The 25,340-nt window shown below is 41.0% G+C and overlaps 1 protein-coding gene across 2 annotated transcripts in view; it reads left to right on the forward strand.

Moving 5' to 3' along the window:
* Positions 1 to 5,113: 5,113 nt before the first annotated feature.
* Positions 5,114 to 25,340, forward strand: part of UBE2E2 (ubiquitin conjugating enzyme E2 E2) — a 351,668-nt gene continuing 331,441 nt past the window's right edge. For both annotated transcript variants that reach the window (XM_029214507.1, XM_029214508.1), the window contains exons 1-3: positions 5,114 to 5,267; positions 10,860 to 11,043; positions 19,080 to 19,130. In XM_029214507.1, coding sequence (XP_029070340.1) covers positions 10,868 to 11,043; positions 19,080 to 19,130 — 227 coding nt within the window. In that variant the 5' untranslated portion in view covers positions 5,114 to 5,267; positions 10,860 to 10,867. The remainder of the gene's footprint in view (positions 5,268 to 10,859; positions 11,044 to 19,079; positions 19,131 to 25,340) is intronic.

Here is a 25,340-nt window from a genome sequence, read left to right on the forward strand (position 1 = left end):
AGCTGTTATTAAAAAATTGTGCACTTCCAAACATAGAAGTAGTACTAAGGTGACTGTACAGGGAAAAAAGCAATGAGATAAAGAGAGCAAATAGCATCTTCTTCATTTTGGTCACATATAAGGAGATTTCATAATTTTTCTTTCTTTTTTTTTTTTTTTTTTTTCGGTACGCGGGCCTCTCACTGCTGTGGCCTCTCCCGTTGTGAAGCACAGGCTCCGGACGCGCGCGGCCATGGCTCATGGACCCAGCCGCTCCGCGGCATGTGGGATCTTCCCGGACCGGGGCACGAACCCATATCCCCTGCATCGGCAGGCGGACTTTCAACCTCTGTGCCACCAGGGAAGCCCCATAATTTTTCTTAATGGAATCTGCTGAGAGGGCCAGAATGTTCATAAAGCTCTGGAAAATATTCGTTAATATACTTCTGAACGTCTAAGACATAGTAAAGAGCTCGTGTATTCTTTGAAATGATTGTTGAAATAAAAGACATAGCACACTAAGAAACCTACCTCCCAAAGTTCCATAAATTGAGGAGATGGCGGTTGAATAGCAGGTATATTCCTTGATTTGACCAGCCCTTATGGGGTGCTTACTCTTTATCCTAAAGTGTAGACGCAGAGATAAATAATCCTTGGTCTCTGCCCTTGAGTTGCTCACAGCAAAGTAGGGGCTTTTAAACAGTGTAGGATATTGGGAGGCACACTGATGTGACTGACAGGGAGAATGTTTGCAAGAAAAAGTAGCAGACTCAAGTGAGTCTCTACTACCTATTGATGTACAGCAAATGACCCTCAAAACTTCGTGCCTGAAACCGTTGATTATCTCAAGGTTCAAGACTGGCTTAGCTGGGTGTTTCCAGCTCAGGGTCTTTCATGAGGTTGCGCTGCAGGTGTCCAGTGGGGTGGCATCATCTGAAGGCTCAGCTAAGGTGGAAGGACTCTAGGTCACTCATGTGGGTATCAGGGGGAGACCTCAGTTTGTAGTCAGATGGGTGTCTCCATAGGACCACTCACCTTATGGCAGCCACCTTCTCCCAAAGTGAGTGACGAGAGAGAGAGAGACAGAGGGACAGAGAGGACCAAGATGGAAGCCCTAATGTCTTTTATAATCTCAGTAGTGATGTACTATCCCATCTCAGTGGAATACCAACCAACCTTAGTAGGATGTGGGAAGTGACTACACCAGGGTGTGAATACCAGGAGGCAGGCATCATTGGGGCCGTCTTTGAGATTGACTATCATTCTTGGGCAGGGGCTGGAGTGGGAGGAACAGCCAGACTTCTGTGTTTGCATCTTCATTTATGTGAATGGTGCCATCTGATGTTTTGCAGTGTGCAACATACACAACTGTACATGGTGGCCCAAGTGGGAAAGTCAGGGGGATTTGTCCTCAACCCCTTCCATTCTCTGTTAAGAATTAATTCATTTATTCATTTGTGCAACAAGCATTTGTTAAACACCTGGTGCATGTCTCTGTGTTGGTGCTATACTAGGTAGTGGGGTCTTCGGGTTTCAGCTCTAATGGGGCTTCAATTTTCCCACAGGGTTCTTAAATATCCAAGACATTCAGAGGGACCACAGGGTGCCTATAGCCCCTTTCAAACGAGGCCGTAAGCAAAAGATTATTGACTTTTATCCCATTCTCTCAGGATCCATTATTAGTTTGGTAAACAGACTAATAATGATATTTTGATATTTCCTCCGAGGGGTACAATCCAAATGTTTAACAACCCCTGATCATTGGGTGCCTAATGAGAATAGTAGTTGCGTAACCAAGGAGCAGCTCTACCAGGGTGATGTGTTTTGCTGAAATCCAGCCCAGTTATCCCCAGAGAGGTCTTTTTCATCACCTTTCTAGTCAAACTAGAAAACTAATGGTGACTCTAGCTACTCACAAAGCTGGCAGTAACAAAAGTTATAAGAAGAGACCTACAAAAACATTCCCATTTGCCAATTCTAGGGGGTAAAATGTAGGCTCTATATTAAAGCCTAGAAAGAAGAAGTGTAGGAGAGGAGGGAGGGAGTTCACGATGATGCATTGATGGACCAGAGCAGGAAATCGAAGGAAGGTGAGCTATTTGTTTTGGAGATCAAGTTTAAGTCTCAGGGGAGAGGAACTGAGAAAATCAAGTAAAATCTATGTTTTTTAACACTGGACTCATGCTGAAGTGTCCTGACGTTCACAGACTCTAGAGCCAAACTGCTGATTCCAGATCCCAGATGTGCTGTGTGATTGTGGGCAAGTGATTTCATTCCCCTTCTCTTCAGTGTTCTCATCTTTCAAGTGGGAGTGACTGAATGAAACCAACCTTATGGGGTGTTTGTGAGCTAGTATATGTAAAGTGCTAGCATTTTGCCTGGCACAAATTAAGAACACGCTAAATGCTAATGTTATTATCGAAGAAATTAGAATAATGTCTATCATGCCAGCAACTGAAAGAGGGCAATTTCATTCACTCAACTAGTAGTTATTGAATATATATATAGCAATGAACCCCAGCCAACGAAATCCTTCTTTCCAAAGTACTTATATGTAGAGGGGAGAGGGACAGAGGAGCAGAGAAGGGGAGGACTAAAATAAATAAGTAAAAAGTATGTTATTTCCAATTTCTTATGATGCTCATGAAGAAAATTAAAGCAGAGAAGGGAGATAGGAGGCGCTGGGGGAGGGAAGCATGTTACAGAGATAGGAAACTGTTGGTTGAGAAATGTTTGGTGCGTTCCACACTAGCAAGGAGACCAGTGCAGCTGGAGGGAGAAAAGAGGGGGAAGTCATACAATGTGAGGTCAGAGGGGTCCTGCCTGGGGTGGCAGTCAAATCCTGTACTGGCATGTAGCCTTTGTAAGGTCTCTGGCTGTGGTTCTAGGATAAGAAGCCACCTGAGGTTTTGAAAAGAGGAGAGACCTATTCTAACCTGTGTTGTAAAGGATCACATATTCAACCTATATTGTGTGTAGGATGGGGGCTGGGGTGTGTGGGGAAGTGGACAGAGGAACTAGAAAGATCAGGTAAGAGGCTGTTGCTGAGAGATGATGGTGGCTTGGACCAGGGAATTAGCTGTGGGGAGGGAGATGGGAAGAAATGGATACTTTCAGGATATATTTTCGAAAGCAGAGTTAACAGAATTTGCTGAGGAATTGGATGTAGTGTGTAAAACAACGAGTCAATGATAGAAAAGCTCTGAGAGGAGATGTCATATCCCAACCACCTAGACAGTGCCTGGTACTCGACAAATATTCCTTGAATCAGTGAAAAGCATAACTGTGATTTGTATTATGATGCCCTTCTTAAACTCAGTGAATAGTATATAGCAGTTAAAACACCTACAGATAAATGAAGTCCTGTAGCAACTACAGTTTCAGCATTTGAGCAGTGAAGCCTTTTCCAATCCTTTCATAAAGTTAGAAGTTGCCATTTCTGCATCCCTGGCCCCCAGCTGCCAATGACCAGGACTGAAAAAGTCAACCTGGATAACTTTCTGTAACAGAAGAGTACTTTATTACAAAATAGTCATTGTGAACAAACAGAAACCAACAGGATATACACCTAAGAGTATACAAAAGAGTAGTTTATTTGGAGAAAAGCACAGAGACCCAGGAAATGGGGATTCTGTCATCTATCCTCACCAGACAGTTGCAAAACATACTGAAACACAGTCAATACAATGAGAATATTAATACACACGGATTTCATGAGGTAAAATAAGTTATGTAGACATTTAAGGCAGTCTATGAAATACTTTAATTTGGTCATATTCTAAGTATTAAAAAATACGATGCATTTTATGTCATCTTTACCTACTAATATATTGCACCATGTGTGAGAGAGAGGTGGCTGTATAATCAATGATAAGCCCAGGATACGGTAATTTCTAATCCTCCAGTACATATTTTAGAGCTTAAGGGTAACAGGGCCTGTTGATGTCCTTGACTGATACATAGAACAAACCCACGTTTTGCTCAGTGGTGATTCATGGAGCCTAGAAGCAATTTTCAGGGATGTTATAAAGTAATAGTCAATTCTTGAAGAAGGCATTTGATAAAAGATGTTCAGTTCTAGACATATGTACAGATCTCGACTTTCTCCTGTCCTCTGGGGTCTCATGGCTGCTTGAGTTGCAGAGGTGGGGGAAATTTTGTGGAAGCCGAGTTAGCATAGCAGACATAGGTTTTTCTTTTTTTTAATGGTTATCTGGGGTGAAGATGATAGCGGGACCTAATGTTTCCTCGGGTCGCCCACAGCACTGCTCCTGTTCTCATAACCCTTCAAGTGGACCTTAGGGCAGCATCCCACTCGCCCTGGGAGTGCTCCCCCCCGACCCCCCCCCCCCCCCCCCCCCCGCCCCCCCCCGCCGCCCCCCCCCCCCCCCCCCCCCCCCCCCCCCCCGCCCCGCGCGCCGCACTCTCTCCCCAGTATCCCAGGGATGAATGGTTGGAAGCTCTTGGCTCCCACATTCTGGGCCCTGAAGGCAGAAGGACCCTCGTGCTGTAATGTCGGGTTTAGAGACTGGCTTAGCCTAGGTGAACTTTCCAGGCCATAGCGAAGTTTTCCATCCTGGGTGCACGTGGACACCACGCGTCCGAGTTGCGGTTAGTGTGTCAACAGGGTCAGTCCAGTAGCCACTTCGAGAAAGCTTCGAGGCCAGTGTGAAGCCAGGGCCGCGGTGGCCGGGGGTAACACGCCGCCCCTGCTTCGCCTTAGGGCAACTCCCCCCCCCCCCCCCCCCCACCCCCGGCCAGTGTTTGCCTTTAACGCGCGTGCCCGTCAAGGTCCCCGCGTCCCCTCCCTCCGGCCCGCCCGGCAGCCTCTGTTTCCCCCCACCCACCCCGCTCCCGGTCCCGGCCGCTCCTTCTCCATGGGACGCCCCTCGCCCACTCCCGCCGCTGCCCGCTCCCGGCACCCGGCTGTCACTTCACTTTTCCGCGCCGCCTTCCAGCCTTCTCGCCCGGCCGCGGGGCCCCGCCGTGCGCGCGCCCGCCGCCGCCCCCTCGCGGCCGCGCGCCCGCGGAGGAGGGGCGGAGCGGGGAGGGGCAGGGAGGCGCGCGGTGCGGCGGGCCGACGTGGGACTCGCGCTCTCGCGGTCTCTCCCGGGCGGGCACGCGGGCACGCGCAGTCGCGGGCGCGCGCGCGGACGGCCGGGCGGCGGCGGCTCACGGAGGCGGTGGCTCCACTTTCCAGGACTCAGGGGCGGCCACAGCGACAGCCGCGGGCAGCAGCCTCGGGAGCCGGAGCTGGAACGGCCGGGGCGGCGGCGGCGGCGCCGGGGGTGAGTCCGGGCGGGCGCGGGCGCGGCGGGGACAGGCGTGGCCGGGCGGTCCGGTGCGCGGTGCGCGGGTCCGGGTTCGGTGACCGGACGGTCCGAGGGGACATCCCGTCACCGGGGCCTCCTCCGCGCCCCTTTCCCCCGCGTCTCCGCTGACTCCTCTCCCCGGGCTGGGGCTCGAGCCCGCGACCTGCGCGGACGCCCCTCCCTCAGGTACCCGTTGGGCCCCCGCCCCGACCCCCCCGCTCCCCTCGGCGCCGCTCGCGACCCGGTTCCCTCCCCGCGCCCCGCGTGCCCCCGTCCCCGCGCCCCCTCCCGCGAGCCTCCTGCCCCGGTTTCTCGCCCTTTCCACCCCTCCCCCTCCTCCCCATCCACCCCTCCTCCTGCCTCTTCCCTCGCTGCCCATCCTCTACCCCCTTCCGTTCTCGGTTCCCCATCCCTCTCCAGCCGCATCCTGGAACTAAGTCTTTGCAAAAGTACAGGATAAATGTCACGGTGGAAAGTGCCCGGCTCGGTCTTCTGCTATTTTCACTAATTGCATAATTGCAGCACATGGTGTCTCTCCGGGCGAGTGCAGGGTCTGGCCCCCCCGGGGCCCGCCTGGAGACCCGGTGGGGTGTGTTTGTGTTTGCCCTGGTGTGGAGTGTGTGTTGTCCTGGTCTTTTGTGAAGCCCACCGCTTGTCACAGTTTGGAGCCCAAGCCCATTTTTCTCCAACCTCTTCTCTGCAGCTCCCACTGGCCTGGTTCGAAACTGGATTCTCCCCCCGCCCTCCCCTTCTTCTCCCCCCTCCCTCTCTCTTCTCTCTTAGTGTTTTGATCCTTTTGCCCTTTACCATTTCTAATGAAGATAAAGCGTAGCTTCTTGTGTTTTTTTTCCCACGACCGACCAGAAATGTCCAATCCATCTTCCCTTAAGGAAATTAAGGCCGCTTTAGAAAGACCTCATCCTGTGCTCGGTGGCTGTTAGACCTATTTGCATGTCTTCAAGATTCATCGTTTTGCCTTGTGTATTCTTGAGCGTCTACTCAAATATTTCTATTTAAGAGTACAAAAGGAAATGCTAGGGTTTACCTTAAGAGTATCTTGCCTTTCAGAAAGATATTAAGTTCTTCTTAGTTTGTTGTTGTTGTTGTTGTTGCTTTAAAATCCCTGATTCCTAAAAATGTATGTTTCTGAATAGGTGGTAATTCAGTCTGGACCTTGGGAATCTAAATATTTGTGTTTACTCAGTTTGGATGCTCCTTGGCTGTTTAGAGTTTTGTATGTGGGCTGATGCCAATGACGGAGGGTTTTCATATAATGTCATAGCCCATTATAGAAAGGTGGTCCCCTCCAGGACATAGCACCTTTTCCTCAAAACTTGGGTGTTCCGCGATTATTTCGTGCATAAATATCTCTGCAGGTAAGTGCAAAGCTGGCTATTGCTAGATATTCTGCATATAATATAAATTATTTTACATTTTAGAAAAGTTTGGAAACGTGAGTGGGAAGACAAATAGCAAGAAATCAGATGACAGAATTACGCGTTTTCCTGTTGTAAAAGCTCAAAGGAACATTTGCTTTTGCAGTTTTATACCGTGAGGTACACTTATAAAGGCTTATCTGGACAGTAATCCGGATTTATGGAGTGACTATGGTTGTTTTTACGTTATCAGTAATATTTATAACCAAATCATTTCACTTTTATGGAACATGTGAGTTTCATTTTGGATGTTGCTAATTTCCAAGACTGTAATTTACAATATGGAGTACATTGCTAATACAGGTTTAGGTAATTTGTGTGTTGAAGAAAGAACGATATCTAAACTCTTAATATAACCCGTATTTGAGGAAAGTTCTACTCTACTATTTTATGTTTAGAAGCCAAGTTTTACTTTGAGTACAAAGCAAAAATTTAAGTATCTTAATATCTTTGAAACTATCATGGAAGAGTAGCTCTACGTGTATAATGGCGGGATTCAAGTTCATCTTCACTCTAGATAATTGGATCAAATTAGCTATTTAGGAATTAATGTTAATAGATGATTTTAAAGCGCTGATTTAGAAGATAACATTTAGAGAGTTTTAATTCAGGAAGTTTCATTCATTTGTACTTTAGAGAGACAAAACACCAGTCTTGTAACTAATTAAAATGCTTATAGACAGTTTTTTCTTCATAAAGATTAGTTGTCACTTAGTTTTTCCCCATACTTTTTGCATAAGCAGGCATTCAAAAACCAGCAGCTACAGAATTTCCCCTTACTCTTGATATTTGAAAAAGATATGAAAACTTTGTTTCCACAAGTTTCTATAGTGGTTATTCGTGGCCTTGAGCAAATTTATCATCTGTAGGTTAAGATTTGGACAAAATAAGGTATCTTAGGTCCAAAGTGGAAATAATCTTTTTTCCTTATTGTGAAACTGTAGAAATTATACATCTATTTGGATATTTTAATAGTTCTCTAGTGAGACTAATTTTAGTCTTCTGATATTCTGGAGCAGTTTCTGAAATTTGGGTTTCAGATTATGGCTCAGATGATATCATTGAGTAGTCTTTTAAGTAATTATATATACTTGTGGCATTACTAGATATTATGTAGTTACACATAAATAAAATTATTAAGATGAACGTGTAGCTTTATAACTAATGTAATATACAACTGAATTTCTAGGCATAGTTTATTAAACTGAAGCTGGAGGTTCAGTAAAAAAGAATTTTACTTAGGTTTCCATATGTTTGTCATATAATGGATTGCTTCTGGTTTAAGACGTATAAAATAATTTCTCACTCATTTCACATATCTCAAAATATTGCCAGCAGAATTTTGCTGTGTCTGAGGGCCTTTCTCTGAGAATTATTCTCTTTCTTACTCGCATGCACATCTGCTCTATCTAACATGCTCTTATATACATACTTGTAAGGTTTTAAACTTCTGATATATTTTTTTTACTGAAAGAAGTAAGCTGAAAAAAGAAATCAGTGTTAAATCCAAGGGTGAGAATTTAAGTGAAATAGCAATGAAAGGAAAAAAAAGCAAGAAATACGTTAGGACTGTTAGAGCTAGATGTGAAACATACTGATATAAAATTTCAGGATTCTATTAAGTGACTTTAGTGCTCATAAAAGATGTCACGGCAGTGGAGACTCATGCTCTCCATTTACAGGGTAGAGAGAAAAGCAGTCAGGGTTCCCTGTGTGTTTCAGGATTCTATTAAGTGACTTTAGTGCTCATAAAAGATGTCACGGCTGTGGAGACTCATGCTCTCCATTTACAGGGTAGAGAGAAAAGCAGTCAGGGTTCCCTGTGTGTTTCAGAGCTGCATGGAGGAGGGGGCCGTTGAGGGTGAGAGGGTGGTGGTGCTGTGTTTGCGTGTTGTCTTATTGAAGACGTTCAGGAATTTCTGTTGACTCTTCACCCCCTGTACTTCCTGATTCCTCCGTTCTCTTGCAGTGCTTTTTGGTTTGTGTTACCATACAAATTTCAACCACTTAAAGGTCTGTATTAGGAAATCACTTTGATTTAGAGCAAGCTACAAGTTAAATCTTTGGTGATGATGAGTTTTAATCATTGTCAGCTAGCTATACATTTGGACCGATTATAGTAATAAAAAACAGTGCTTTATTTGAGGTGTCTCTCTTTTACGTATTGATTCTTATTCTCGATCTATCAAATACAGTTTTATTTCAAGTCCTGATTTGATTGAGAGTAACATAGTATCTTTTTCAAAAGGAATTTGTCCCATTTATCTGTGATTCTTAAAGGTATATTTTGTGTTGTTAATGTCACTTCTTTTTTTTTAAAATTAATTAATTAATTAATTAATTTGGCTGTGTTGGGTCTTCATTTCTGTGTGAGGGCTTTCTCTAGTTGCGGCGAGCGGGGGCCACTCTTCATTGCGGTGCGCGGGCCTCTCACTGTCGTGGCCTCTCTTGTTGCGGAGCACAAGCTCCAGATGCGCAGGCTCAGTAGTTGTGGCTCACGGGCTCTACAGCGCAGGCTCAGTAGTTGTGGCGCATGGGCTTAGTTGCTCCGCGGCATGTGGGATCTTCCCAGACCAGGGCTCGAACCCATGTCCGCTGCATTGGCAGGCAGATTCTCAACCACTGCGCCACCAGGGAAGCCCCTAATGTCACTTCTTAAAGGTAGTTTTGTTTTTTAAGGAAGAGGTACCTCAGAAGGTAGCTGCACCATCTCAAGTGGTTATGAGGTGACAGTAACATCGTTGAGAGTCTGGGTGTGGGTTTTGTCAGTTTGGTTTTGGACTTGTCAGTAAACTCTAACCTAGCTGGGTCACAAGGGATGTATTCATGGTGCTCAAACTCAGAAATTGATTATGATAGAATGACAGTTGTGAAGAGGACTGGCACTTTTTATGTGTTATCTAGGTTATAACAACTTACAGTACCTGTGTACCAAGGTATTGAGGAAATTGAGTTAGTAATCAGAGTTGCTTGTGGAGCATGAACTCAGGGCACAGGGAATTTGAAAGCCTTGAGGGATATTTCATCCAGACTGGGGCGGGGGGCGGGGAAGAACCCTTCATTGTTTCCATAAAGCCTTCATCTCCTGTGAAACGTGGTTGCTTGGTATATTGTTGGATCAGCGCTGGCACTGTGATACGGCTCAGTTTTTATCTAGAGTCATGGAGGCCTCTGTGTTCTTCTGTTATCACAAAGGTTACTTCAAACAATTGACTGGTTTAGAGGATTTTAACCTTAGCCCAGCCCGGAGGATGTATTCATGTGATATTGGTGCGAAAGTGTGCCCCATTCCTCTGTTCTTGCGGCTGTTTTTACTAACCTCTGTTACAGCCCTTAGCAAGTTGGCTTACCCACTGGATCAGATTTCTCATGCTTGTGGGACCAAAGGGCCTAGCACAGTGCCTGGTGGGCAGTAGGCCCTCAGGTTTTTTTGGTTAACAGATTTATTGCCGTGTAATTCACATACTGTAAAATTCACTCTTTGAAAATGTGTAACTCAGTGGTTTTTAGAATATTTAGAGTTTTACAACATCACCATTATCTAATTTAAGAACATTTCATCACCCCAAAGGGAAACTTTGCACCTATTAGCAGCCCTTTCCCATTCTTCCCTCACTCCCAGCCCCTGGCAGTCGCTTATTGACTTTTCTGTCTTTGTGGATTTACCTATTCTGGACGTTTCGTATAAATGGAATCATGCAGTTTGTGGTCCTTTGTGACTGGCTTCTTTCACTTAGCATAATGTTTTCAAAGTTCATCCATGTTGTAGCATGTACTTCATTCCTTTATGTGGCTGAGTAATAGTCCATCGTTTGGATGTACCACACTTTGTTTATCTGTTCGTCAGTTAGTGGACATTTGAGTTGTTTCCTCTTTTTGGTTCTATGAATAATGTTGCTGTGAGCATTCTGTGTATATATTTTGTATGTTTTCATTTCCCTCCTCAGTACACTTTGAATGGATGAAAGAAAAGTTTTGGCAACTCCCAAAGCTGTTTTGTAAAGTGACCAAGTCATTCATTTTATAGTGAGCTTTCCTTGGTTCGTCTAAGATTCACTGTCTCTCTCTTCTTGAGGTACCTTACTGCAGTCCTCCCACAACTGAATAAATGATTTTTAACTCTCTAATCCAGGATCTAAAATGTCCACTGAGGCACAAAGAGTTGATGACAGTCCAAGCACTAGTGGAGGAAGTTCTGATGGAGACCAACGTGAAAGTGTCCAGCAAGAGCCAGAAAGAGAGCAAGTTCAGCCCAAGAAAAAGGAGGGGAAAATATCCAGCAAAACAGCTGCTAAATTGTCAACTAGTGCTAAAAGGTACCTCAATTATTGTAACCTCTTTGGTTTTAGTATCAATTTATCATCTTAAGTTCTTTCTCTTGCATTTAGTCATTTTTCTGGTATGTGGACCATGAAGTTCATGGACTTTTCTTTCTTCTTCAAGATTACTTCTTTTTCATGGTTTTAACTGTATGCAATATGAACTTTTTGGTATTTAAAGTCAGTTAAACAGCATGGCAGATTTATAAAGTACATATCCATAGCGTGTGTGTGTGTGTGTGCGTGCGTGTGCATGTGTGTGCGTGTGTGTGTGTTTATGTATTGTTAGGTGAGTATGTATAGGAAAATGCATGTAAAAGTGTGATGATTTGATTTATGGTTCCTTGACCATTAATATTTTATTCTGTTGAGTAGCAGAGAATAAAGAGTGGGAGGCCATTGAAATAGTTATTGGGTGGTACTGTATTTCCTGCTACTCCCTGTTAGTAAAGTGAGAAATGCAGGAGTTTAGTCACAAATGCATCTTGGTTTCATCATATTAGGCAGTGGTTCAGTCTTGATGCAGATTTTCTTTTTCTCCGGAGGATAGCTGGGTCTGGAAGGAAGATATTTGAGGGATTCCCTATTGCCACATCAATCGCTTGTGATGATTGGCATGTCATTGGGCTCAGCAGACAGATCTGCTCTAATATTGTTACGTTACAGGATATCTCTTGGTAAATAATTTAAAGGTGAATTGAATTTAGTAGCATCTCGCCTGGTCCTGTGATGTACTGTTCTTGTTTTAATACCTTTTTTATATCAAATAGGAAGTGTAAAGAAAAGCAGTCTAAATTTTAGGCATAGTGGAATGTCTGAATGTTGAATGGTAGCTTTATTACTTTACTCGGTAGTATGAATTAGGGGGAACCCATCCCAAAGATTATAAACCATGTGGGCTAGTGGACCTTGTTGCTCTGGCCTAGTCAGTCCACAGGATTGGGAAGAACCTTCTCAGGCCCCTGGCAGGACGTGACTTTCTAGGGAGAGGTGTTGGAGTGATGGTGCGCGGTGAGCCGCCTGCTCCAAGGGACTAGGGTACTCAGTTTCCCTTTTCCAGACGTGTGCTGCTGATCCCTGACCTCTGTTGAAAGACCTGTGTGACAGTCAGGTAAGCCTAGAACTTTAAACCTTCGAGCCTCTATACGCGAATATGCCAGCATGGGGAAAGGGTTCAGTTTGTTTCTGCTGTCACACCACAAATCCAGGAGGCCTCAGCTGGTGGACCTGGTGGCAACACAAAATGCCCTGCTGCGGAGAAGTGGGGGTGGAGTTAGAGCGGATAAGGAAGGTGGGGATGGAGAAAATAGGGCATTTAGATGAAGGAAAGGAGGTGGGTGTGGGTGGGTAGGAGGTTCTCAAGTACAGATTCTGGCCCATGTAAATGGAGAAACTCTAATCAGTCAGTGTCTGATTGGCTCATAATAGCAGTTGGTATTACTGCACTGCTGAGAGTAAGAAGGGTCTTTTGAGTTGCTTCCTGGCTGAAAAAAATCCCTCCATTGACAGATATATTCTTGTGAATCTGTGGTTTTCAAACTGTGATTGATGACCTTCCTCTAGACGGTCTCTGGGTGGTTTTCGGGACAGTGTCTGAAGTGACTTAGTCATTTACTATTTGTTTTAAATATAAAAATGCTGCTTCACTGCTAATTTTTTAAGTAAAAAAACCCCCCAAAAACCCAACACAAAAAACTTAATTCTTCCCTTTTCCTTTTCCCCAATTTAGCTGATAGTGAAGTTAATTTTGTTCCCCCCACCGTCTCTGCTTAAGTTCTAACAACTGAGGAAAACATTGGGACTCATGAGTGCAGGGACTTAACATCTTTAATTCACCACAGTGCCTAACGTAATAGGGTCACGATAGTTTTTTACTGGCTGCCTTAGATCTTGAGTTTGTTGTAAGAGTTGGATCTTCTGTGGAGATTAGAGTCCCAGTACTAATGTGTTCAGAAGATCCAAGTTAGAGGCAGTTTCAAAATAAAATTCTGACTTGTTGTTATTGATAAATGATTTTTATTCAGATGAGACGTCTTTTCCAAATAGTGCCCTTTTGTGAGCCAGAATTAATCATCTGGATCCGGGTTTGATTCTAGGTTCTGGCATTTAGTCTCTCTGTGATATTAGATGCATAATTTAACATTTCTAAACCTCAGCTTTATCTTCTGTAAAATGGGGATAATAAGGGTCCCGTCCTCACAGCCAGTTAAAGTCTACTGTGATATTTCTCCAAGTCCATTTGATAAACTTTAGGAAAATGAGGTATATGTTAAACTCTGAGGACTTAATGCTGTTTGTTAAACTAGAAAAACTCAGATTTTTATAGTAACTCAAGAAAAGTACTTTGCACATAGATGTTCAATTGCGTAAAATGTGCTATAATTGTAGAATTAATAATTAGGTGTAGAAACATGTTTTCTTGAAAAAAAATTTCAGTTTTCAGGTATTACAGAAAAGTAATGTTGGATACAGAAAATATTAAATGGGAAATTTATTTATTTACTTATTTGGCTGTGCTCCACAGCTTGTGGGATCTTAGTTCCCTGACCAGCGATAGAACCTGGGCCTCAGCAGTGAAAGTGCAGAATCCTAACCACTGGACTGCCAGGGAATTCCTGGGAATTTTATTTAAACTATGGTAAAAATTAATTTCTGTCTTCTTCAGAGCTAAGAGGGAGATTTTAGTCACTTCTTTGATGCATTTTTGCTCCTCTTTGGCTTGAATTTGTTTCTTAAAAAATTGGCATGCTCTTATCACGGTCTGTTCTCTCGAAAACGTCTGTATCACTCTTGGTATATTTGCTATACTTCTAATTATATTGGTTTTGTATATATATATTTGTCTTATTTGTAGTTGGACTATGCCTGAAGTAACAAATTTTGATGATTTCATTAAATGGACTAGTCAATTCAATAAAACATCTATTTTGAGCTCTTCATTGAATTGACTGTACTGTCAATGTGAATTTTTAAAAATATTTATCTATTATTTGGTTGCACTGAGTCTTAGTTTCGGCAGGTGGGCTCCTTGGTTGTGGCTCACGGGTTCCTTAGTTGTGGCATGCGAACTCTTAGTCGCGGTATGCATGTGGGATCTAGTTCCCTGACCAGGGATGGAACCCAGGCCCCCTGCATTGGGAGCTCCGAGTCTTAACCACTGCGCCACCTGGGAAGTCCCTGTAAATGTGAATTTTAAATCACATTTATTGCATACTACCTTTGTTCAGAGTGGACATTGTGATTTTACTGGATACAATATAATACTGTCCTAGGGATGATACTTAGCTTTAGACTCTAAATTTTTGTTAGGTTGAAAGGTTGATTTCAGTGTTCATGTATTCCAATGTGAACTTTTGTTATATGGGCTCATCTAAGTTTGTTTTCCACATAAGAATGAAGTAATACTCTTTATAGATAATCTTTCATAATTATTGTATTTTCTTGATTCTGGATGTGCATTTAAAAACTTTTTAATGTTCCTGAAATCAGGGTGCATCTTACAGTTGATGCGCACAGTCATTAATTTAGGGTGTCTTAAAAGTCAGTGGTCTTTTGGATTCACAGGTGCGTGGTATGTATCACCATTCAGAATTAAACTCTAGGTTTATTACTCGCAATGGCTCTGTGTTTTCTGGGTTAATTCAGAGACTACTTTGAGATTTAAAAAATTTTAGTAATTAGTTGCATGATGTTTTCTTCTTGAGAATGAGTTCATTTTGGAAGGTTTTGAGGAATGCAGATGGTAGGGGAATATAGAAAGTCATCTAAGTGGATGAAGGTTTTTTAAAATAATAACTGTTAAGCAAACACCTTTGCGAATCCCCATGTCATATATTCATGTCCTGCTTGGCCCTGAGTAAGTTACTGAATTTTCTTTAGCCTAGAATATGTTTGTGTTTTAAACATGTCAGTACCTATACACCGCTTCATTTTTCTGAACCATAAGTCCAATAAGTTGGTGTTAAAATGAATGTTTCATATTGCCTCCATTTTTGTCGTTTTGGTGCTGTTTTCTTCAGTCAAGGCTGAATGAATCATGATTGTGGCCCCCGTCCTCCAGTCCCCTTTCTTTTTAGCAGATGACAGTCACGTGCAATACTCTTACCATTCCTGGAACATTTAAGGTATTGGGTGAAGTCTTACAAACTGAAATTTAGTCTGCATTTTGCTTCTGACTTGACTCCGTAGCCATGTGCAGTCACTGACTTCTGTATCATAACGACTAAGGAAGTGGCACTGCTGGACAGAAATTCGAGTTAGGCGATTGTCTAGTTGATTTATGTCTCAAGAAAGGATTTTGTCTTAAAAGTTCTGATAAGAGAGAGGAAAGGTCTTTTTGTTTATTTGACTTAGCAAGATAATTGCTTGTCTTTTCACCATACCAGCGTACAGTTACTAACCTTAGTTTCCTAAATGGGGACTGATAAAACGGTAATACTTAGAAAATTCTGTGAGATTTATTTAATTCACTTTTAATAGCCTAAGATCATCATGTAAAAGGTACACGGTAAGTGTGAATTATTGATACTTTTTCATTTTTCATCACCCTAAGGGACAGTGCCTGAAATAGCTGCCTTCCTTACCCCGCGTGTCAAGACTGAGAAACTTAATACATACCATGATTACAACTTTTGAGATAGAATTGAATTGCTGTTATTGAAAACAGCAGGACATCTTGCAACCGTTTAAATAGCAATTCTTCGTATAATCTTTTCTGTCAGGAGAAATACAGCCATTCTTTGGTAGCAGTGGCTCCAAATATATTATAGTATATTGACTCACTGCTCAGAATTGTCAGGTTTATCAATTGCAAGTTTATAAATTGCCTTTTGTATTGAATAATTAGATTTAGAATTATAGATATCTGGAGGGGTTTCAAGTTCCATTATAGAATTATGTGACAAAATTATGACATCAATTTTTTAAACCAAAAGGGACAGTATAAGTATAAAGCAGGATGAGTTATTTGAAGATCCCAAAGAAGTTCTTTTATGTTAAAAATAGTTTTCTTTGACAGTTTAAGCATGCATACTCTTTTGAATGCCTGTTCTTTTGGTCCTCTTATTTTAAAAACGAAAGTATAGGGCTTCCCTGGTGGTGCAGTGGTTGAGAGTCCACCTGCCGAGGCAGGGGACACGGGTTCATGCCCCGGTCCGGGAAGATCCCACATGCCGCGGAGCGGCTGGGCCCGTGAGCCATGGCCGCTGAGCCTGCGCGTCCGGAGCCTGTGCTCCGCAGCGGGAGAGGCCACAACAGTGAGAGGCCCGCATACCGCAAAAAAAAAAAAATAATAAATAAATAAATAAAATAAAGAATAAAAAATAAACATGAAAGTATATATATGTGTATACACACATACATATAGGTATGTGCGTATATATATATATGTATATATCAGAATCACTTTACTGTACACTTGAAACTAACAATATTGTAAATCAACTGTACTTAAATAGAAAAATTTTATGAAAGTTATTCATGTTTCTGGCAACAGATTAAACAGCACAGAGACATTTTTAATGCAAAGCAACAGTTTTCTGCTGAAACACTCTCCCTGTCCCAGTTGCATTCCTTTAGCTGCCTCTGGTTTGTCCTGCTACGGGTTTTCTGCACAACCCTAAATCTTACGCATATACCTGCTTGTTGAATTGTTAACTTAAATAATATCTTTTGTCTCCTTGCTATGAAATTTGAGGATGTAGCTTGTTCACCTGCTTTCTTTTTTTTTTCCCTCCTCCCGATTAATGATAGTTATATTTAAAAGAAAGAGTATTGGTTGTCTTTCTAAACTAAATAATATAGTTAAGCCACTATTTCTTATTCCCTCACATTTCAACAGTATTCCTTGGTTCCCTAGTTTGTAAAATGGGGATATTAGTACCTTTGTTCTTCTTTCCATCTACTCGCAGCCCCCCATCCACTTTTTGTTGGTTTCTATTAGCTACACCCAATTTCACATCTTCAAGGTTAGTAACGTTTTCATTGTGTAGTGCAACTACAACCTGTCTTCTGTGCTTTATCTGTAAGTAAAAGGCCAATAAACTGTCTGTATGTTTACCTAAATATTTAGTGCCACACCAAACACGGTGTTAGGATTAGATTTCCTCTAAGTCCAATGTTATGATCTCAGGGCTCCCCAGTGAGTCATAGCATTTAGGTGAAATAGGTCAAATCTTTCTGTTTTATCCCTTAATATCTGTTACATGATTAAAATTATTTTACGTTTGAATTTCCTTCCTGTTCGATCTACGATTTTCTTAGGCAGAAAATGTAATCTCTTCTGGGATTTCTGACTTTCTCCCCGCTCCCCGAATAGTAGGTCTTTTTTAATCTTTAAGTACTCCGCAGTCCCCTCTTGACCATCTCAACCTGTTTGATCTACACCCATCTGCTTTGTCTTCCAGAAATACACTGAAATTTCTCCTCCTTTGGTGACCACCCCCTTCTCTTTGCTGTTTATTCCTTTTTGCATTTTCTGTATCTCCACCTGCTCCCCCCCCCCATTACCATGGGGTCCTGAAGGAGTGGGAGGTGAATGTGTGTGTTCTCAGTTTGCTGTCTTTAACCTGGACTTACCCATTTTGTTTTCAAGTGCCTGTTTTATTTATATTTTTGTGTGAAATCTACGAAGGGTGGTCTCCTATATCAGATCTTTGAGATTTCTCTTATTTAATTCTGGGCCATATGTACTTTAAATGCATATAAACACATCACAGAGTCCATATTAGAAGGAAATCATATGTTCTAACGATAAGAGGTCCTGGAATTTGTCCTAGTTAGAACCTCTTCATTTTATAGGAGAGAAAATTGAGGCCTAAAGAGAGGGAGCAGGTGTGAGCAGTCTTTTTGCCCAAGAGTCCTCAATTAATGGGATAGCAGAATTAATAGGTTTTTTGGCTTTAAATTTGTTAGGCTTGCTCTACTTCATAATGCCTCCCCAACCCTGAGTCACATGGCTTAGAGAAGTGACCATTATATCTGGACCATGCGCTTCATTTGGGAGGTTGGTGGCCGTCCTTCTGGGGGATTTGCACCAATTCTGAGCTTCCGTTGGTTGTCTTGGAAAAGGCACAGAATGAAACTGTTTGAGAATAAATGTCTTTGTTAAAATTCTTATTTTTTTATGGTGCTTTTAGTCACCTGTCATTACCAAAAGAGCAGGCATCCAGCAGTTAGTGAATCTCATATTTTAAAACCAAGACAGAGGAGAAGAAATGGTTTTGAGAATTTAAAAAAATTAGGCTTAACAAAGCCTACTTTTAATAATACATGAATGATAGAAGGTTGCTAAGTATACTCTTACAAAACAGTGTAGCACTGTTAGCCTTTGTATATGTATAGGGGGTTAGGTGCAGTTAAAAATAAAAGATGAAAATAACTCATGAGGGCAAAAACACGTTTTTAAAATAAAAGTTCTTCCCCCCCCCCCCCCCTTTGCACAAAGCTCATGCAGTTACATTAAAATGAAGGAATTCTAGTAAGGCTTATTGAAACTTGAAAGCCTCAACTTGCTCCAACCTAGAGGCTTCAGGGGATAATACCATTTATACTTTGATAGCGGTTTTGGGTGTTAGAATGAGAACGTGATAATCCTTTCTTCACCAGTTGATTGGCTCAGTCAGGATGCTTGGATTCAACTTAATATGATCATTTTTCCATCCTATATGGGATGTTCTAGTACAGATCAGAAGTTGGAATGATCCATAAATAGTGTGGCAAACGTTTCCAATTTAAACTAGAAATTTTGGTTAGTGTTAGCAGTGGCTTAACGAAGTTTTCATTGAACTTACAGTGTTGCTAACACAGGCTGCAAGCACCGATGGTGGCCAGTCTCATTACTCTTTGTAGGAGCATTGTCAAAACTGTGGCAGAAATTACTACTTTGTTGGTATTGTATATGATGATTTATATGGTATTAGTATTTCAAGTTAAAAGCATACAAACGGGAAATACTAGTGTAAAAGTATAATTTTAATGAAATATTAAAAGAGTGAAGACATTTTAATGTAACTTTCTTTGTCTTTATTTTGAAGAATTCAGAAGGAACTTGCAGAAATTACGTTGGACCCGCCTCCCAACTGTAGGTAAGTACTTACGGATTTTTGTTTATTTGTATCTTTTGCGGAAGAGGTAATTGAACTGTTGGTCTGATGCGCAACTATTGTTGTTGTAGCCTGATTAGTTAGTAAAAACATCATTGTGGTTTGGACTTTAATGATTGTGGAAGACAGTGGTGGTGGTTGTCTCTGCAGAAATGGGATATTCCGCAAGTATGTTTGCAGTGGTAGAGTGGCGTCACCAAAAAACAGAGTAACGCAATAACAATAAGGTAGTGAAATTATAGGGTAACAAATACAGTCACCTTTTAGTGAAAGAGGCGTGAGGGTTTTAAATGACTTCTTCAATGGTGCAATAACAGCGTGGCTAAAATATTTGCTATTTGATAATTATTCAATTGTTATCCTGTTGGAAATTGATTTTTAAAAGTGCTGGAACATTAAACAGTGTTCTTCATGGTTTACATTACTTCTTGTCATCATGGCTTGTGACTAAGCCAGAACGGGTGATTGGAGGCAGGTTGAATTTAAAACGCTCTCTCCTTTATGACCACATACCCTCAACTTTCTGGTCTGAGTTTACTTATAGGAAGTTAACGTGCTTGCCCAGAAATGATTAATGACGTGCAGGTACGTAGTGGAAAGAGGAGAGAAACTATCTCCCACCTTAAACAGTATCTTGCATCTGGTGCCGTAGTTGCAAGATGGCTGTTTGGCTGTTTTAAGACAATTCTTTCTGTTTTGATGTGAACTCAGTGTTGAAACCAGGCCAGTGTGGAGTTTTTGTCGTTTAAATTGGTGGTGGTGTGCATCAGAGGTGAGAGGGCAGGTTTCCAATATTGAGTGCGTTGTTGGGTGTGATTTCTGATTTCACTGATTTTGTTTTTATATGAAAGCAAAGACAGCAACTATGGTTGTTAGTGAAAGTGAAAGTTTTGCAGATGGCTCTGTGGCTAGTTGACAGCTATTTTGTGTAGGAAAAATTCTAATAAGACTTAAAGTTTGTGGTGAATTTAATATGGTTCTTTACATGAGAGTCATATATAGTATATAAACTTGCAATAATAACATTCGAAGAAAGTTTCACTCAGCTAGAACAAATGATTCTTTATTAGGAAAAACTGTTTAATAGTAAGACTTTTTTTGTCACACTTAAGACTATGTTACATCAAAGCTGTTTCAGATGACAGATCATTGTTTAGGCTTTGGTGGCCAATTTGTGTAAGTGGATTGATTTGTGGAAAAACTTCAGTTTGAATTAAACTAAAATCCCTTGTTTCTTATGATAATATTTGTTTTAATGGTTTGAATCTTTTTTTTAATAAACTGTGTTTTACCTCATATATTATTTTTGTTACCTTTTTACAAACAACTGAACTGGTAAATATGTGAACTTAGTTTATACACTTATTTGCTTAAATTTTGACAACAGATTCTTGGCAAAATAAACTAATTGCTTTGTTTTGATGAGCTTGTTTAAGGCTCACTTTTGATAAATGAAATCCACATATAACATGTGACGATTAGACTGTTTGCAACTTTACTATCATATATTATTTTCTAATGCATTAGTCTAATTTAGCCTTGACTTACTACAAATAATAATTTAACTTAGATTAAACCGATATATTGTAAACATGCATGAAAACTGGAGAGTCTGTGAAAGGAATTACATAATGGTTATTATTACTTAAATAAACTTAAATAATTGAACCATAGTTCTGTTTAATGTAAAAAAGAAAAGCTTAACTATGGTGTCATCTGAAATTTGGGGATTTACTTTTTCATTGAGCCTTAGTTAAAGTATCATTACTGGTTATGTAAGCAAAATATATGTAATAGTTTTACATTTAAAAATGTAGATGTCACACATAATAAGCCCCTCAGACAATCTCAGGAAAGACACCTACTTAGTTTTATTTTCCCCCCATTTTTATTGAGATATTGACATAGAACATTGTAGGAAAGATACCTTGTTTGGTTGATTTGCTGGCTTTGGGAAATTTGCAATGAAATCCTTTTAACCACGTGCAGGTTGGGTAACTAAATTTGCTTCAGAAGCAAGGACTATTGGTGAAGTGTCTTTAGCTCCTTTTATTGACCCCCAAATAGTTGATTGGACTGATCACGCAGACGCTAAGATCATGCCCACCTTCATGTTTGTGGTGCTCCCCCTGGCAAAGGGTCCGCTGTGCTGGGGCTGGCTGGGAAGTGGTGATTACCTCCAGGTTCCCTGCGTGCTTGCGCCGCTTCACTTAGACGTTCACGTGCTTGTATTAAGTGGATTGCTGTGGTCTTTGGAGTTTGGGTGTCAAATATTTGATTGTGGTTTATAGTAAATCTTCCCATCTATATTTCAATGAGAATGTAGTCACTATCTTCAGAAAGAGAAGGTAGAACAATTTTGGTTGGGCATGTTTTTGGCACAAGGTTAACAGTGCTTTTGTGGTTGATTTTTTAAAAGTGCTGTGCTGTCTTTATGTGTGTCCTACTGACTGTAATGAATTAGTTTATAGAAGTGTAGTAATTAAAGCCATCTGCCTGATAGAGTCGGAGTCCCCGGTCGCCTAAGTATTCCCTTTTGTTACACTTCCTGGGACAGGTGCCTCTCACAGCCCTGCTTTTTGGTGGCTTGGGTACTTGTTAACTCACTGTCGCAGGTAAAGATAACGTGTGGGGAAGCATCGGTGTGTTCAGGCAATCCGAGTGGAGAAGGATTTTATCTGTTAGCTGTCTCGGTGAGGGTGGGTGTGTGTCACCTTCCACTTGGAGTGTGGTTTATTCTTATTTTCTGGAACTTAAGAGGCTAGTACAGCCCAGTTCTGTGTGTATGTCAGGTTAGAGATGGGACTTCTGAGTCTCAGTGCATCTCTTATGTGATGTCCGGGTAAGCAATTCTTGGATTTGTATTGCAGGAACTAGCATGTGTTTATCCTCTACTGCAGTATTGTTTAAGTTTTTTTTTTTTTTTCAGGTTTTGAACAAACTTAATCTTTTAAAAGAGCATGCACAAAACATTTTGACAATAAGTTACATTATTTCTTCTTATAGGAAACACCTGCCTATACATTTTTTGGTTTTCTTTTCACATTTTTTTTTATTGTCTTTGAGGTAAAAATGCAATAATACTGTTTTTTTCTTTTCTAGGCTGCGTAAAATTCTTTTTTTATATTATAATATTAGAATTAATGTTTAACAACAAAACTTCATGATACATCTAAGAAAACAGTTTGTGTTCATAAAATCATAAGGTCTGTAGGGCTGTGGGCATAGAAAATTGTACATAATTTGTGTGAAATTTGGTTATATACGTAGAGTAGTCTCTGTAAATAGTAGAATGTATTTTGCTTAGTCTTATGTTTTTTTAAATAAGTTCATTTATTTTTTGGCTGCGTTGGGTCTTTGTTCCTGCACGCTGGCTTTCTCTAGCTGCGGCGAGCGGGGGCTACTCTTCATTGCGGTGAGGTGGCTTCTCTTGTTGCGGAGCACGGGCTCTAGGCGCACAGGCTTCAGTAGTTGTGGCACACGGGCTCAGTAGTTGTGGCGCATGGCCTTAGTTACTCCGTGGTATGTGGGATCTTTCCAGACCAGGGCTCGAACCTGTGTCCCCTGCATTGGCAGGCGGATTCTTAACCACTGCGCCACCAGGGAAATCCTTACTCTCATTTATGATTGATATCATAATTGACCCATGACATTTGCAGGGGCTCTCTCCTGAGACCGCCGCAGATCCATAAATGTTTTGGTACCGCCAGCTGAGTTGGAGGTGCTGGGCTGTTGGCTAGAGTTGCTCACGACCTCAGTGCCCTGCACACCAGCTTAGCTTGTAGATGACTAAGTTGTGACTTTCAGGACTCTTCACAGTTGTCAGAAACACAGATTTTAAATCTGTAAATGTGTTACTGTTTTCATTTATATTTCCCTGAGGTTAGTGGAAAACTGGCAGCTAGCTAGAAAAATTTCTGCATTAAAATAAAAATTTCTGTCATCCTAAGGATAACCTGTTTCTCTTTATTGCAGAGAAAAGCTAAGTTCAAATTCTGTTATGATCTGATACTGCCCAAGTTTATATTAGCTCTATGAGCATGGAGCTGACAGAGATCCTTATTACTTCTTGCAAGTAGAGACTGTGGTAAAATGATCCGTTTGGATTTGACTTTTGATTTACTAATTGAGCAAATAAAAGGAGGAGATACTAACAAAGAGGATGTAATTCAGTTATATTAGCAGTTTTTACTCTTATTGTTATGTTTCAGTTATCTACTCACTGAACACAGGCTCTGCTTTATTTTTTAATTGTAACAGCTTTATTGAGATGTGTAATTTACAGTATGAAATTCAGTGGCTTTTAGTGTCTTCACAGTCTTACATCCATCACAATCGGTTTCACATTTTGGCCGCCCCAGAAAGATAACACCGCACCTTTTAGCAATCCCCCCTTTCCCATTCCCTCTCAATTTTGCCACCACCCAGCCCTAGGCAACCATCAGTCTCCTCTCTGTCACCATAGATTTGCCGTCTGGACATTTCATATAAACGGAATCATACAGTATGCGGCCTTTTGTGACTGGCTTCTTTCACGAAGCATCATGTTTTCAAGGTTCATCCATGTTGTAGTGCCATCAGTACTTAATTTATGTCTTTGAATAATATTCCATTGTGAGGATATACTACATTTTATCTGTCTGTTCATCGGTTGATGGATGTTTGGACTGTTTCCACTTTTTGGTTATTGTGAATAATGCTGCTCTGAACATTTGTGTACAGGGTTTTGTGTGGACATTTGTGTTCATTTCTCTTGGATATATACCCAGGAGTAGAATTGCTGGGTCATATAGTGACTGTGTTTAACCCTTTGGGGAACTGCCAGACTGTATTCCAGAGTGGCTGCACCATTTTACCTTCCTCCCAGCAGTGTATCAAAGTTCCAGTTTCTCCATAGCCTCAGCAATTGTTACTTTCTGTCTTTTAACGATAGCCATCCTAGCAGGTGTGAAGTAGCATGTCGTTGTGGTTTTGATTTGCATTACCCTGTTGAGTAGTGATGATGATGACCATCTTTTCATATGCTTATAGGACATTTTTATATCTTCTTTGGAGAAATGTCTATTCAAATTCTTTGACCATTTTTAAGTTGAGTTTTGTCTTTTTGTTGCTGAGTTGTGTTATTTATTTTGTATACAGGTCTCGTATCAGATATATGGTTTGCAAATATTTTCTTTCATTCTGTGGATAGTGTTTTCACTTCCTTGATAGTTACTTTTGAAGCATAAAAGTTTTAAGTTTTGATGAAGTCCAACTTATCTACTTCTTCTTTTGTTACTTTGTGCGTTTGGCGTCATTTCTATGAAATCATTGCCTAATCCAAGACTAAGAAGATTTACGCCTACAGTTTTCTAGTAAGAGTTTTTTTTTAGTTTTAGCTTTTATATTTTGATCTCTGATCCATTTTGTATATGGTGTGAGGTAGAGGTCCAGCTTCATTGTTTTCCTTGTGGATATCCCAGTTATCCCTGCACCATTGCTACAAAGACCATTTTCCCCATTGAATTGGCTTCATATCCTTTTTGAAAAATCAATGGATCGTATATGTGAAGCTTTCTTTCTGAACTCTCAATTTCATTCCATTGATCTATGTCTATCTGTCCTTCTGCCAGTACCACAGTCTTGATGTAGTAAGTTTTGAATCAGAAACTGTAAGTCGTCTCATTTACTTTTCATTGTTTTAACTCATTAGTTAAGGCATTGCTAGAATAGAGGAGGCCATGACTAGACATAAACCTTACCACGGTCTCACCTTCCTGTTGATGAGAGCCACTTAATAGAGGAAAATGTATTTTCCAGATCCTAGTAACTGAAACAGTATGTAGGAAAACTGTGTGTGTGGGTTAACATTTTTCAAAACTATATTACAGAACAGGAAAGCATTGAGGTAGAAATTGGGGTTAGTGTCTATTTAGGTGTGATCTCTACAAAGAGCCAGCAATGTGAAAATCTAATTATTGTCACTAATTGTTTTTCTTTTTTTGGTTACTATAGTAATATTTATGTAGCATTTTGTAGCTTTTAAAGGATTTTCATATATGATGCAGTTTAGTCTTTTCTGTGAGGCCCCTGGGATTAAATAATTTGCCCAGGGTTGCACAACTAGAAATGATTGATTTGGATTTGAACCCAGGTTTTCTGATCTTTCATCCTTTATTTTCCAACATGTGTGAGTAGATAGAGAAATACATT

Source organism: Monodon monoceros, unplaced genomic scaffold (genome assembly GCF_005190385.1).
Source record: "Monodon monoceros isolate NGI ecotype Baffin Bay Population unplaced genomic scaffold, NGI_Narwhal_1 Super_Scaffold_11, whole genome shotgun sequence".
NCBI lineage: Eukaryota > Metazoa > Chordata > Mammalia > Artiodactyla > Monodontidae > Monodon > Monodon monoceros.